The sequence below is a fragment of the Citrus sinensis genome, chromosome 5 (genome assembly GCF_022201045.2).
Source record: "Citrus sinensis cultivar Valencia sweet orange chromosome 5, DVS_A1.0, whole genome shotgun sequence".
NCBI lineage: Eukaryota > Viridiplantae > Streptophyta > Magnoliopsida > Sapindales > Rutaceae > Citrus > Citrus sinensis.
Genome location: NC_068560.1, coordinates 5,684,487 through 5,701,183, shown reverse-complemented (window position 1 = coordinate 5,701,183; position 16,697 = coordinate 5,684,487). Strand labels below are relative to the sequence as shown.

Here is a 16,697-nt window from a genome sequence, read left to right as displayed (position 1 = left end):
GTAATTTGTTAAAAAAATTATATTTAGGACTCATATTTTTTTCATTTATTCCTTTCTACATTATTATGGATATTATCATGATTGATTGAAATAAAAACTTAACAATGAGCGCAAGAGACATCTATGATTTTTGTTTCATCAAATACAAGAACCTGCTAGAAAAGTGCTTTGTGAAACATCTTTTTCATTTTATTATATTTTGAAAACAGAAAATGACTTGGCAAAAACAATGCCGAATAGCCCCTTTAGATCTCTTTGTTTGTCAAATCAAATTAAAAAATTTAGCTTAATTATAAATAAAATGAAAGAAAATTTATTTTGATTGACAAATTCAAAACTGAATATTGACCAATCATTTAACAAAGAGAAAAGAAAAAAGAAAAAAGAAAAACGAAAAGACGATCTTTGTCCTAACAATTACCCCTTAATTGGGTTGAGGGTCCTTGTCCTAATTGGATTATCATACAGCTTATATATTTAATAGATCCAATTTCTTTCTGAGGAAGTACTGTGATGGACACTCATCTTCCTTTCACAACTACTGTTGTTATTACTGCCTTTTTCACTTTCTTGTTGCTTGTTTATTCTCTATTATGGTTATCAAGAAGGCACAGAAACTCAACCGACAAGAAGACGGTGCCGGAGCCTGGTGGTGCATGGCCTTTGATTGGTCACCTCCATCTCTTAGGAGGCCAAAAACCAGCTGCACATGTAACCTTGGGAAGCATTGCCGACAAGCATGGTCCGATCTTCATGATCAAGCTGGGTATGCATAGAGCTTTGATTGTTAGCAACTGGGAGATTGCTAAAGAGTGCTTCACTACAAATGATAAAGTCTTTTGCAACCGCATAAAAGCTCTAGCACCAGAGATCTTGGGCTACAACTACGCCATGTTTGGCTTCAGCCCTTATGGTCCTTACTGGCGCCAAATCCGGAAGATTGCCACACTGGAGATTCTCTCAAATCACCGCCTGGAAATGCTCAAACACGTCCGAGAATCTGAGGTGAGAACGTCCATGAAAGAACTATACGATGAATGGATGAAGCTCAGAGGTGATTCTGGCAAGGCGTTGGTTGAGATGAAGGAAAGATTTAACGCACTGACCTTTAATATCGCCACAAGAATGGTTGTGGGGAAAAGACTTGTCCGAGGAGGTACAACAAATCATCAAGAGATTGATGAAGAGAATAATCGATGTCGAAAGGCAATAAGAAAATTAATGGAATTAACCGGGGCTTTTGCAATTGCTGATTCCGTTCCATTTTTGAGGTGGTTAGATCTCGATGGAATTGAGAAGAGCATGAAGAGGACAGCGAAAGAGCTTGACCAAATTCTTGAAGGCTGGTTAGAAGAGCATAAGCAGAAGAGTATTTCAAGCGATGATCAGGTGGTCAAGGACGAGAACGACTTCATGGACGTGATGCTATCAGCTCTTGCCGACGCTGAAGAGCTTCCTAGTTTTGATGCCGATACAATCACCAAAGCTACGTGCCTGGTATGTGTGTGTATATACAGAGTTCTTATATATCTAATAATGTTAGCACACTAAAATATAAAAAAATATATATAGATTTTAATACAGTAGAGACTATTTTTTTTTATTTGTTAGCATATTGAAATATATATTTTTATCTGTTAATGATATCTTTACTTTATTAAAATAACTTTGTTAAAATAACGATATCCTCATTAGAGAATTATATATGTATATGTGTATGTGTTTGGGCACACACCTACGTATTAACAATATTTAGTTTAATTAGACACAATTAATAGTGTGTAATATATGCCTAAGAAATCACTTCTTGATTGAGTCAGGTTCGGGCGCGCACAATGACAACATTGTAAAATATTTTAGAATATTATGAAGGCTTTATAATATATAAAATCTTTTATAAAGTTTCTGCGGGTGGTTGAACACGATTTATCACATTTTCAATATTGAACAAGGAACCATCCAAAGGTCGTAGTCCATACATATATAAATATATACTATTAGATACAAAAAATTGTAGTCACATTTTTTCTATAGTACTTTAATTCAGAATATTTTTTCCGGAACGGAATGAACATTTTCATAATTAATTAAAAGACACATAAAGAAAAAAGCTAATGAAGAAAACCGAATCACCCGAGATTTTTCCAACTGTTCAATATTAGGTTACATTCAAAAGACCTTATCAAAAAAAAAAAAAAAAGGTTACATTCAAAAGACACATTACTGAATTAGTCACGGTATTATTTTAGGTTGTATTTCTATATTTTATTGTATTTGCATTCATGATAATCACATTGACTTTGGGTTGGGGCCGGGCATGGTTCTTTGCCTTTGCATGCAGGCTCTTATATTGGGAGGAACAGACACCACCACATTTACATTGACATGGGCTCTCACTTTAACACTCAACCACCTTGACGTTTTGAAGAAGGTCCAAAACGAATTAGATACCCACATTGGTAGAGAAAGACAAGTGATTGAATCTGATATTAAAAATTTAGTTTATTTACAAGCTATAGTAAAGGAAACTCTTCGTTTATGTCCTGCTGCGCCAATCTCTATACCACATGAATCCATGGAAGACTGCACCATAGCCGGCTACCATGTGCCTGCCGGCACACGTCTTTTTGTCAACATTGCAAAGATTCATCGAGATCCAAATATTTGGGAAGAGCCTAATGAGTTTCGACCAGAAAGATTTCTGACAACACATAAAGATATTGATGTTAGGGGACAAAACTTTGAATTGATACCCTTTGGCTCCGGAAGAAGAGGGTGCCCTGGAATCTCTTTTGCCCTTCAAGTGCTGCTACTAACACTCGCTAGTTTGTTGCATGGATTTGAATTTGCAACTCCAGGTCCGGGGGATACTGAACCACTCGATCTGAGTGAGGGAGTAGGGTTGACTAACCTAAAGGCCACTCCGCTTCAAGTCCTTCTCACTCCTCGACTTCATGCTCCATTATTTGAATAAATAATATATGAATACCTGTTGGCTCAATAGCGTGGCCAAGTGGTTTTCAAATGATTTTATTTAGATGGTCATCCGAGTTCGAATTCTGAATAGGTGGCGGTAAACCTCCTAATTACCTTTTTATATGTTGTAAATATTGCATTGGTTCTAATGGTTGTAGTATGCTACAATCTCAATAAATTTTTTTATAAGTTGTAAATATTGCATTGGTTCTAATGGTTGTAGTATGCTACAATCTCAATAAATTTTTAATTACGTTTTCCAAAATTCGAATATATAAATCGGTCTTCTTTTAAATTGATTAATTATGGAGCTATATATAAAATTATTCATTTGACTTTGCGCTAGTCTCCCATTATTAGATCAGTTGAAACGTTCAATAAGATTGTTAATTACAACCTCCTAGTTAGAAATTAATTATGATTATGTACATTTTTATATCGCAACTTGTAAAAACACTGGGCATTATTTTTAGATCTAAAGTTGCTATTTCAATTCGTTAATTAAAGTACTGGTCATCATGATTATCATCATAATTGACACACTGACTGAGAGAAAGAGATCAAGCGTTTGCCTGCATTTTTTGCTTTGGTAAGTGATTTTTTTTTGTTTTAAAATCTTTTTAGTTTTGCTTAATAAAGCATGAGGATTGATCACTATTCATGCTACTGTTAACTTTGGAAGTTTTTATGAAATCAGAAGTTAAATTTAGATTACTACACAATGACTTGCACATTTCCATTTTGAATTTGATGTATCAGTCTCTTTGCTAATGTTAAATATTGCGTAACTTTGGGATTTTGGGCACGAAATATTTGAAGTTCAATAACTATATATTTAGCTCTGATCAGTCTAATTTTCATAATTTTTACCTCATTAACTGATCTATAATTAGAGAAACATTTGGTAAAATAACTGTTTAATAGGTAACAAATATGGAGTTTGGATTTTAGCTTGTTGACATAATTTTTGAAGGTTCTTAAGCATACACAATCTGTTACAGAATTTGATTTTTTGGGATTTAATAGATGATAAAATTTATTTTATGATGCATATGAGTGATAAATCCATTGATATTTCCAATATTAGGATATGTTTCTGGCAAATAGGATTAATAGATGAAAAGTTAGGAATTTTTTTCAGATCAAGTTAAGTAGACTCATTTATGATGAAATCTATTTCCTAAAAAAGTTCTAGAATTAAGCATTCATGAAACAACCTTATTTGTAATGAACGATTCCGAAAAGCGATCTCCCGTCAATTATTTCTATGTACGCATTAGAAAGATTATATTTCTAAAATGAATAATTTTCCCATCAAGTATACGTTGATTACAATAAAGTTAAGATCAAAGTAAAAAATTAAAAAATACACCTTCCAATGTGTTATATTTTCTGTATTAAAATTTTTATTTTCTTGTCTTATCAAAGTAAAAAATTAAAAAAATACACCTTCCAATGTGTTATATTTTCTGTATTAAAATTTTTATTTTCTTGTCTTTTATATTGGTGTTGACCATAATTTATCACCGATATACGACTGGAAGCTTACTCTTTCTTGGATTACTCAATATAAGAAGGAATTGTAAGCATCATTTGTTTATGAAGAAGTATTATATTAAGCATTAGTTGTGGTGATTTATTTAGTTTCACAGGATTTTCGAAACAGAGATCTTAAATTTGATTAACGGATCTCTCACCAGCAAGCTAATTAGATACAATTCTTGGTGAAAAATATGGATGTATAATGTTTCTGATATGTAAGACGTGCTTGCAATATTCAGCATGAGAGAAAATAATTAAGAATCTGGTTTATCAACAATATATCTTCTTTTGACTTTGGCTAGTCTCCCTTTAGATTAGTTGAGATGTTAATCATTATTGACAATGCCCTAGTTGCAAATTAATAATGGTTAATTACATTCTCATAATGCAAGTTGAAGTTTGTTAATCTAAGCGATCCTCATGATTAACATAATGAGTTATCACATTCATTGATGTTCATTGTTAATGCTCACAGATTGGTAGTACCTGGGAGAAAGGAGATATGGAGATGAACCTCATACTATTTTCGGATAGGCTGAAAAGGGTGTTAGCAGGTGAAGACGGAGCGTTAACGTTGCCTGATTCAACAAATTTAAAGCCAGTTCTCCAATATTTTCTATCGGAGATTGAAATTATTACTATGCTGAGGGACTATAAAAGTGACATCAATCGGCTTCTGATTCAACTCTGGAATGTTGAAGAAGATGTCGATAGACCCGACGTTTTGAGCATTCTGAACGACATCAATTACTTTGTCTATGAGTCTGAGAAAGCCATCGACGCATTCTTCACCACCATCATGCAGCCGCAAAGCAGTGAAAGTGAAAGTGAAAGTGAAAGCACTAGTTATAAGGATGCTCTTGTTGGACTTCAAAGTAAAATCTCTGACATTAGAAATCGGATGCAACAACTTCCACCCAACCGGATAACTGTTCATTCGAATTCATCAAGAAAGTGAGTCTTCTTCATCTCCAGGGTTTGAGAAGAGGGACATGGAGGAGGCGTTGTTAGATCTGTTGATAGAGGGACAACCTCAGCTTTCAGTAGTCGCAATTCTTGATAGCAGAGGTTTCAATAAGACTGCTATTGAGTTATGCCCCACATTGGCTAGTAAAGGGGAGATGCTTGGGTTTATAAGGTGGTAGGTCACTCCACCTAAAAGACTAGTCTTTTGGGTTGGATACCTAGAAATCTTATGCTAAGTCCTCCAACAACTGCGTTTGCGCAGAGGCTTTCAACAGTAATCATGTCAAGTTTTATTTTGATTGCCGAGCTTGGGTTAGAGTATCCATACAATACAATTTCAAAAAGATATTGGACGACATAATAAAGTCAGTGATGCCTGCATCTGGGTTGAGTGAAATTATTGGTAAAGACTATACATTGAAGAAGTCTATTCTTCGTGATTACCTGACAAATAAGAAGTATATGATTGTCCTTGATGATATCTATCACGTTATGATATGGAATGATCTTCGAGAAGCTCTTCCAGATTATCAGAATGGAAGCAGAGTACTGATAACGGTCGTTGATCCTGACATCCTCACTTCGTTCGAATTAGAGAATGGAGAGAAGATTGGGAGTGATTCTGTGCTCGTTGGAGGACCATGTTTAGAATAAAATATGAAGGCTGGCAATTTTTCCTATTATACTGCGGATGCAAATCATTAGAATCGCATATGATGGAAATGGAGAATGAACCAACAGCTCTTCTGTTTTGTTCTATCTTCGAGTTACCTTTGTACTTGAAATTTTGTTGTTTCTATTTGTGTGTCTTCTATGGAAACCTTGAGACATCAACCAGGCAATTGTATCAGCTATGGATGGCTGAAGGTTTCGTTGCACACAACAGTGAGGCAAATGCAGAGGAGTACTTGAAGGAACTGATCAGTCGTGGCTTAATTAAAGTGGGGAAGAGAAGTGCTGGAGGTAAAATTAAAACATGCTCCGTTCCTAGCAGTGTATGGGCACGATTAGTTGTTTTGGCCGCAAAAATGAAATTTGTCATGGTCCTTGATTTAGGTCTAGTAGAGGAATTGAGAACTATTAAACGGTTCGCCGTTCCAAAAAATCTGACTAAATTCGTTTCTTTAGAGCATATTGACACATATCTCCATTCTTTGCAGAATTTTGCCTTAGAAAGCGATCATTCTGCCCTCTTAGATTGTGAGAATATTTGTAAAAAGTTTAAACTACTCAGGGTATTGAACATGGGTTCTCTAGTTCTTGACCAATTTCCATCCGGAATAGAAAATTTATTCCTTTTGAGATGTTTGAAGCTGGATGTCCCTTCTCTCAAAAGCCTTCCTTCATCACTATGTAACCTTCTAAACCTTCAAACACTAGATATGCCATCCAGCTACATAGATCATACGCCAGAAGATATTTGGAACATGCATAAACTAATGCATCTAAACTTCGGTTGTATCACTCTCCCTGCGCCTCCAGAAAATTATTGCAGCTCTCTGAAAAATCTGATTTTCATATCAGCCTTACACCCTTGTAGCTGCACTCCAGATACATTGGGCAGACTACCTAATGTTCAAACTCTAAAAATATATGGAGATTTGAGTAACTACCAATCTGGGTTGTCTAAGAGCCTACGCGAACTACTCAAACTTGAAAGCTTGAAGCTGGTGAATAAAAGTAAGGGGTGGCAACTCTCACAAATGGTCCTGTCTGAATACCAATTTCCTCCAAGTCTGACCCAATTGAGCTTATCAAATACTGAACTCAAGGAGGATCCCATGCCGACACTGGAAAAGCTGCCACACCTTCTGGTGTTGAAACTGAAGCAGAACTCGTATTCAGGAAGAAAGCTGGCTTGTGTGGGCTCTGGTGGCTTTCCAAAGCTCAAGATTCTGCACCTGAAATCAATGTTTTGGCTAGAGGAGTGGACAATGGGGGCAAGAGCCATGACAAAACTTGAAAGCTTGATTATCAACCCTTGTGCTTACTTGAAAAAGCTACCTGAAGAGCTATGGCGCATAGAGAGCTTCCGCAAATTGGAATTGCATTGGCCTCAGCCGGAGTTGAGAAAAAAGCTAAGGGCTTATGAGGATATGGAGCGGCGTTATGACATCCAAATGTATCCTTATGGAATCTGATGTAGCGGATGAGGTGAGATTTTACTCCTTCTCTGATAGCTCAACATTTAGATGCCTAATTTGGTATGTCCTTTTCCACTTCCTCTGTAGATTTACGTAGTAACTCCCTGAATTATAATTCAAATTAAAGGTTTATCTGAAGAATTACACTTATAATGGTTATACAAACGGGAGTTCAATTGCGTTGCTTCTAATGTCAACATTATGTCTCTAATACAGACTCCTTGATCGGTAGCTAGTAAGAAGAACTGTAATTAAAAGCAGACTTTCATTTCTAATTCTTATTTTCCTTCGCTTAATGTAGGTAAAATCAGAAGAGGAAACATCATCCAGCATTAATCCATTTCTGCTGTCTATTCATTAATAAGTCGTGATGAGCCAGGACATTGTTTTGTTTAGTAGATTTCATGGATATGCTAGAAGTCCTGGCATGGTATGTGTGTTTTGTGTTTTATTTATTGTTGTATGCTTCGAACTCCAATGTGGTTTGGCTGTTTCAAATTTGTCTCAAGGGCTGAGGGAGTTGCATCAATATACATGCATTAAAATATAACACGAGTTATTGAATTATATTTTAATTTTAAAAATTTGTTTCCACCTCAATAATCAAGCCCAACTTTATTTGATTTCAGCCTTCGGCTACAAGGCCAGGCTGGGTTAGATTTTTAGGCCCAAGCCTTTCCACGCTGTTACGTTCTGATAATTTATTAATTAGATGATGAAAACTGTCCAAGCTCAACAACTTTATCAAAGTACAAACGATTTGAATTATTTTAAAACTATTGGCGATGAAAGGCAAAAAAACCTCATCTATGTTCTTAGATAATTTCAGCCTTGTATAAGAGAGTGGAGGAGTGATTGATGAACATTTTTGGAACGCTCACTTTTATTTTTGTTTCCTCTTTTACCCTTATTAAATTAGGTAGGATAGTTATTATTGAGTGTTTGTGTGAATTTATCAAATTGCTTTAAATAAGTTACTCAAGTTATTAGTTTTTATAAAAAAGTATTTATTAATTACCAAGTATTTAAGAGGAAGCCATCTTTTTAAAAGGAAGCCGTCTTTTATTTTCTATGCCGTTACAAACCTCAGAAAAAAAAAATATAAGCCTTTGGAGAAGAAAAAGAAAGTTTTATAACCTCTTTGCTTGGCGTTTGCCTTAAGGTATTAAGTATTTCTTTGATTTATTTTTATTAGTTGTTTGCGTTTAATTACTTGTGGTATGATCTAGGTAATATATGTGTGCTTATAATGTTGTGATGAAACAATCTGTATTCTTTGCTTGAAATCGTTTTCTTTATTTGGAATCACATAAATACGTTTACAGATCATGGAACTAGACATCCTAAGCTTTCCATTGATAGGTCTTATGTTGAAATCCTCTGAGTATGCAAATTGTTATGGTTTTTCGAAGTTGGGTTACTGGTGCTGGAAAATTCCAATTTTCAGCAGCGGTTCTCACTTCTGGAAACTTTTCCATAAGGTTACACGTACTTAAAAATTATGGCGATTGTTTTATCAACAGATCTATGTCTAATATGATTGCATGTTTAATTTCGTAATTTTATTCATTATGGTTAAATTATTAAAAATTGTAACATGCGGCTGCTGCAGATCTGGAAACTGTTTTCCCGAAATGCAGAAGCTGATACGTGTAGCAGTTTGGGCTAATTTATGAATATTACAGGCCATGTTAGGATTTTATAATGAAATTTCAATCTTTCCTTTGTCTTTAAAAACTGGAATCGCGATTTTTGGGCATGTAAACTAAAAGATATGAATTTTTGAAATTCTATTTTCAAATCTGGAATTTTCTGGACAGGTTAGATGTTCTCGGAAATAAAACGCTTATAAAATAGTTTCAGGCGTCCAAAAATTATAAATTTTAATTACATGCTTTCTGAATGTGTCTTCTGTAATTACAAAAAAAAACATATTATTCGAGTACTAAAGCATATTATGTGAATTTCCTGAGTGGTAAATGTCTGTTTTGGTCAATGCTGGGCAGTTTTGTTACTTTGGTGAAATGTCAATAGTCTGACTCGATTTTCACTTGTGCTGATTTTTGTGAAATATTTTATGCAATCCTATGCATATTTACAGTGCCTCTGTAAATTTTCATGGTTTTCCGACATGTGTATAGGTTATTAAAAATCAGCATGTGCAGGATACTCATGTTTAAGTCTAGAATATGTATAAGTTTTGAACTAGTATAAGTGACTGTGATTTAAGGATGATTGGGATTATGTTTAAGGTTAGAGATAATATTGATAGGGATACTTTTATGATGATTATAGCACGTGGGTGAGCTCCTTAGTTTGTTCTTGAGGTATTGAGTTGATTGTTGCGGATCGAGGTAAGTAGATTCATGCATGATGCGCTTTATAATAAATGCAATTTATGTTTGAATGAAAAGTTTTAGAAAACTGATTTTAAAAATATTTAAATGAATTTTGTAAAATAAAAACACTTTTAAATGAATTTATATAAATTTATATTTTTTTTAAATTCTTAAGAAATTAGTTTTCTTCAATGAAATGTTTTCTTAAAGAATTTTCTAAAAGAATTAAATGTTCAAAGAAAAGTTCTTAAATGTTTTAGAAGAGTTTAAATACTATTTATGAAAGAATGTAAGGTGGATTCAAAAATATTTTGGCTCATAGTCCGTAATAATGTATATGATGCAAATGTTATGATGTTATGTAATGCTATGGCCGACTTGCTGGTATGATGATGATCTTGTGCACAGGGATGTTATGAACAATAATGCGGGGTATAGTACCCTGAACAAGGAACAATGCGGGGTATAGTACCCTAAATGATAAATGATGAATGATGATGACTACGAAGCATGAGCTACCAATGTTCATGTTTTAATATTTTTATGAATGTTTTAATGATTTTAATGCTTTTACATGAATCCACCCCTTATGCTAAATGAAGATATTATTATAAAATGTTTAAAGGTAAATGACAAAGGTTTTCAAATATTGTGCATGGATTTGCTTACTGAGTTGACGGCTCACTCCTCGTCTCCAATATTTTGCAGATTGATTAGAGATGTGGCTTGAGTTCTTAGATGGAGAAATTTTCTTAGTGGAACTTTGAAGTTTTTTTAAAGATTAAATTTGGTTAGACTTTTTATTTTTTGGATTAGAGACCTTTCTTTGGAGACTTTATTTTAGATATTTTATGTAAGTATTCAGTTGGAATATGAATGATGATTGTTTATCTTGAGGTTTATTAATAAGAATAAATGATGTGATGTTTCATTCCAATTTTACCCTTGTGTTTTCATGTGTAAATTTTTGAGATGTTACAATTTTACTGGGCAGAGTAAAGCTGTTAAAATTTTACATGTCCTATAGTAACCCAATTATATAAATATGACATGAATAAATGAGTTTATCTTATTAAATATGATATAATTATTAAATGATTGTGTATAGATCAAACCACATGTCCTCACACTAAGAGTACAAGTACTAGTAGTTTGTTAGAAATTATAATGTTTAGAAAGAGTAATATGAGAGCTATACAAACCGATGTGGTATTATATGAATAGTTGAATGAAAATATTAAATATAGTAAAAATATTTTATGTAAGCCATGTGATGTTTTCATTTAACTACTTAAGTAATATGACATAAATTTATGCAAATGAATTTGTACCTGTATCATACTCGTTCAGTGTTATTTCTTGTTTAAAGTAAATAATGACAGAGTTGTTCCCTTTAGATTAGTTTAAACGTTGTAAATAACAATAATTACAATGTTCTAGTTGCAAATTAATTATACATTTTCAAATCCCAAGTGGGAGACACATCTAAGTTGAATTTTGTTAACTCATTTTTAGATTATTTTAATAAAAATTTTCAAATCTTAATCGTTCATCAAGAGTTTGTGCCAATACTCATTTTTAAACCATTATATATTAAAGTTGTTCTATTGTATATTTGTGTTATAAATTATTGTGGAATCACCAAGCAAATGGAAGCATCATTTGTAATTAATAATGTACTCACCATTTTGAAAGTGGGTTCACCACTTTATGTTTTATAACATATCTTGTCACCCACTCAACTAAGACACCAATTGTATATATTTGTAGTTAGAGCAAAATGTCTGACTCTAAGTGTTGTTCTTCTTTGAAAAGCTTTGTAATGTAGCAGTAATATAAATAAAACTTTGTTATAAGGTTTCTTATCCAATTCTAAAGGAGTTGCTTCTAGATTTATAACAAACTACTGTTTTAAATTTATAATATATTATCAGCACGATTGCGCTTTGATACAAAAAGTATCATATCCCCTTACTCTTTTATTTCCATAGGTTTATTTGTAATAATCCTTATAAGTAAGCCACTTATTTACATTCTTTTCAATATTTATTATACTAATATTTGTTTATTTGTTTGTGGTAATATCCTACTTGACAAAATTGGAATTTAATACCTTGAATATATTTGGCGAGAATTATTTATCCTGGATCTTGAATGCTAAAATTCATCTTGATGTTATGGGCCTTAGTGACACAATAAAAAATAATAATGACTCATTTTTTCAGGATCGAGCCAAGGCCATGATTTATCTACGTCACCATCTCCACCAAGCACTGAAAATAGAATATCTTACTATAAAGAAGCCATATGTCCTCTGGAGTAACTTGTACGAAAGGTATGGTCATTTAAGGTCAGTAATCTTCCAAATGCTCATAGTGAATGAAATGCTCTCAGGCTATAAGATTTTAAGTCAATACATGAATATAATTTTGCAATATACAGAATTGCTTGCGGTTAAAATTGTGTGGAGAAAATATTACTGATGCGGATATGTTGGAAAAAAATATTTACAACATTTCATGCTTCCAATATGGTTCTACAACAACAATATAGTACCCGTCAGTATACAAAATATTCTAGCTTAATTACATGCCTTCTTGCGGGAGAAAAGAATAATGAATTATTAATGAAAAATCACCAAGCCCATTGATGAGAACCGTCAAGGGAATACTGTTAAAGCTTTAATTGATCCTTGCACATTCATGGAGGCCCAATTATAAGAGATAGAGAAAAAAAATGCAAACTACTTTAAATTGATTAATTGAGAAAATATGGAATGAAAATGCAATTCAAGATACAAGACATCATGAATTGGGCTTGGAGAGAAGACAAGGTATTGTGGGCATTATTCAAGCTATTGGGTAGCCAAATACACAATTTGGATCAAATGCAGAATGGGCAAATTCAGAATAACACTGATATTGATTGAGCTAGAAGTAACATGCAAGTTATATACCGTTGGAAAGATAATTAAGTTAGCTTTCCAATGCAATTTACAGAGCCGGATTTGGAGTTGACCAATTTATTACAGCTTGTTCAGACTTGAGATTTCCAACGACTACTTAGTTTATTCAATTTCATTTGTTTGTTTTGTTTCAAGTTTGTCTATGTGTAAGGTAAGTCTACCATCAATGACGGTGGGCTAACATTAATTTTGTCAATGATAACATTAATTATGGGAGGCTAGCATTAAGTTTGTCAATGACTAGCATTACTAATGGTGGGTTGATGAAGACTTTTGAGCATCTTTTGACAAACCTATACTTGGAGGGTTGTTCTAATATTTTCATTGTATTTTTAGGATTTTGAATTTCTATTAGCCTATTTAAACTCAGTAACTTTGCTATGTAAGACAATTAGAGATGAATGTTATTTTGAATTTGAAAGATTATTTTTTCTTTGGTTCTTTTGAGAACTAATGAACTTATCAATAATTTACATTATTGTAGCATTCTAAAATAGACTTATCACTCACCTTCTCATCTAAATCTTGAGTGTGGCGTCCATATTCTTCTCTATACCTCTGGTTCATATTTTCTTAAACATTAGGTCAAGGTTTTTGTTTCACTTAAATATGTTTAGAACTTTCTTGGGAATTTGAAACTATAAATTAAGTGTGGGTTTGAAAGTTTCATTATAGGGTTCACATCACCCATCTTACTAGTACAAAACTGGCTATTGAAGCAAATGTTCTCTCACATTATTGTGATGACAATTATGAAAATAGGTGTGGCCGTGGTCATTAGCATGGCCATAGACATTTTAGCTTGAATTTCATTGAGAATGTACAACTACAAATGATGATACAGCTAAATAGTAGCGCTTTCTGATAAAAACAGTCACGCACCAATGGGCCTTTGGTCTAGTGGGAGAATCCTTGTACTTACAATGTTGAGTGCAAGGGTTCGAGTCTCCATAAAAGTATTATGGAGGTTAATTTCAGTCCTCCCTTAATTATCAAATAATTGAGTAAAACCAGTTTATCCCTCACAAAATGTGAGTGGAGTGGACAATTCTCGAATAATAGAGAGGGCTTAAAGAAAAAAAATATCAATCATTTCATTTAAGCATCTTTCTTTTACACACATAAAAAATTAGATGGAAGACAGAGGTAATTTATTTAAGTACATTTTAATAAACTAAAAATAGATGGATTTACATGAAATTTTGTTGGGACTAGCCTGAGCAATAGCTCAGACAGTGGCGAAGCCAGCACATTTTTGCAGGGGGGCCAAAAAAATTTTAATTATTGTTCATTGATTAAAGTGAAAGGATATTTTGATTTTATACTATAAAACAAAAATAAATTGTAGTAAAACAAATCCAACGACTTTACATAATAACATTAAAATAAAAAAAGAAACAAAAATGTGTTCATTATCATCTCCCTCTTTCTTCCTTTCTCTCTCATTAAAATATTAAAATAAAATTTATATTTCTCAAAAGTTGAAATCAGATGATTTTTTCTTCCCATCATCTCCCCCAAATTGGCAAAACTAGCAGCCTTGTTCCTCTTTAAACTCAAGAACCTCAAGTTAGTGTCACCCTCACATAGGATTCAAAAGTTGACTCTCACCTCACTGGTTGTCTATGGCCATACTTCTTCGGTGGATCCAATTCATGGAGCCACAGTGCAGGTAATTGCTAATGTTGAGTTGTCAGTTTATAATTTACTATGTTTGAATTTTTTTTAATATAAATAAATTTTTTTACTTAACTAACAATTATTTTTCAAAAATCTTACTCGACCTAAAGTCTGGTTTAGCCTTCCTTTAGCTTCACCATTGTTGCCTAGGTTGCCCCTTCGCTAGCTTTACTACTAGTTATAATATGATAATATGCCTTGTGCCACTACTTGAACGTATTCTTGTTTATCCACGTAACATTATAAGAACAAAGTAAATTGTAATAAAAAAATGATAAAAATGTGATATTTTATGAATAAAACATTAAAATTGTGTTAAATGATGATGCGATTATGATAGGACAATGAATCGGTCATGCCATTCTTGACACAATTAATAATTATCTCGGAGTTGTGTTAGCTGAAATTTAATACAATAATAAGAGAAAAGACATGAACAGAACCCACTAACCCAACTTGTGATTATGGCAAAGCTTTAGGGGCAGATGATATACTAACCGTCGTCTGAACTGACATTTCAACTAATCTAATGGGAAACTTGCCAAAGTCAAAAGAAGACAACTTTATAAATAAATGATTACTTTAGACAGATTTGTGGTCGTTACTTGTAATACAACCTCTTATAATACTTATCACTACGATATAATATACAACTCTTATAATAATTTTATCAGTTTTAAATTAGTAGGAAGTGACACCTTATTTTGTAGAATCATACTGTAAATTAAGTCATGGAGCATTATGTGGGCGCTTTTTTTTTTTCGCATTTTGGTTAGTCACCTTGATTTAGCTCTCTATTCAAATATTATTAAAAAAATATTGAATATTATTATGGTAATTACATGAGCTATATTTGAGAGGTGTTGGACCCTCAAAGGGCCAATAATATATCATTTAGTAGATTTAAGTTTCTTCTAATTAGCTTATAATATCTTATGGTTTTGACAGAAAATTGAGGATTACATCCCTGTTGATTAGCGAAACTGAGCAAAACCTCCCTTATATTTTAAAATAGGTCCGAACCTTCTTGTAGTCATAATGGTGTTAACTTAACATATCATTTTACTATTCTATCCCTAACTTGATGTTAGGCATAAAATTTAAATATTTTAAGAACCTAAATAAAGTAAAATGACTTATATACCCTTAAATATTAAATTAATTCAATAATAAATTGTATGTTATGGATGAAAATTAGCAACCAAATTTACAAAAACATCCTTGTTTGACATTGAGCATAGTAACAATGGACACTAGCATCATTATTATCTTTTTTAATTTTATTTTTATATAACATAATTAGCATCGTTATTGAAAAAATACCTCAAATAAAATAAATTTGAACATAAGTTTCAAAATTCTATTTTGTTCAAAATCACTATACTAATAAAATCAGACCACATTTAGCAACCTTTCACATACATTACGACAAAAAAGGGAAAAAAAACCCTTCTCATCCCAGGGTTTTATGCAATAGTCTATTTCATTTCTACTTTTTAAACAATAACTCAAAAAATTCTTCTATTAACTCACTGTTAGTTAAATGCCATTTGTTAGTTATTCATTTAGGGTAAAAAGAATTTTCCATTAAAGAGAAAATTAGAAAAAATAAGTAAAAGTTGACGTATAATTAAAATCGATGTTTATCTAATTTCACTAAACAGGAAATACTGAAAAAGATGAAAAATTCTATTTCAAACAATTATTTTGCACTTCTCTCTATTTTGGGGATATGAAAGCCTTTTAAACCCTAGATTTAAGTACAAAAAATAATCATAATTTTCATATTTATATAAGTATACTCTCTAATTGTACTGTGAGCTGATTTAGGGAGACAATGGTAAGGACTTGGGGAGATAATAATGGTCAAAGAAGAGTGGTGGCAAAACTCAAGATAAAAATTGGTTGAAGATTAAGAAGATTTTCAGCGCATGCAGGCACATAAAATTTGGTTGTATTTTTTAGTTTTTCTTCCAATGATTTAAATATATTGTGCTAATTACAATTTGTTGATTATGACGATTATTCAGTGGCTTTATCAAACTATTTCATCGTTGATTTCATTTAAGAAAAAATTAATGAATT

At 32.6% G+C, this 16,697-nt stretch overlaps 2 protein-coding genes and 1 long non-coding RNA gene across 4 annotated transcripts; all 3 read left to right on the top strand.

Moving 5' to 3' along the window:
* Nucleotides 1–460: 460 nt before the first annotated feature.
* Nucleotides 461–3,201, top strand: LOC102624569 (cytochrome P450 CYP82D47-like). The gene is made up of 2 exons (XM_006471128.3): nucleotides 461–1,497; nucleotides 2,342–3,201. The coding sequence occupies exons 1-2, from the start codon at nucleotides 514–516 to the stop codon at nucleotides 2,972–2,974; spliced, it is 1,617 nt and encodes a 538-aa protein (XP_006471191.2). The 5' UTR covers nucleotides 461–513; the 3' UTR covers nucleotides 2,975–3,201.
* A 3,005-nt stretch (nucleotides 3,202–6,206) lies between these two features.
* On the top strand, nucleotides 6,207–7,625 carry LOC107176044 (disease resistance RPP8-like protein 3). Its single transcript, XM_015528052.2, has one exon. It carries the CDS (start codon nucleotides 6,207–6,209, stop codon nucleotides 7,623–7,625), a length of 1,419 nt encoding a protein of 472 aa, XP_015383538.2.
* A 795-nt stretch (nucleotides 7,626–8,420) lies between these two features.
* Nucleotides 8,421–11,425, top strand: LOC112497710 (uncharacterized). Of its 2 annotated transcripts, XR_008054666.1 has the most exons (4): nucleotides 8,421–8,790; nucleotides 8,991–9,109; nucleotides 9,924–9,982; nucleotides 10,676–11,425. It is a non-coding gene; the product is annotated as an uncharacterized LOC112497710 (long non-coding RNA). The 2 variants fall into 2 exon arrangements; XR_008054665.1 differs by lacking the exon at nucleotides 8,991–9,109 and having other exon boundaries at nucleotides 8,427–8,790.
* The last annotated feature ends 5,272 nt before the right edge of the window (nucleotides 11,426–16,697 follow it).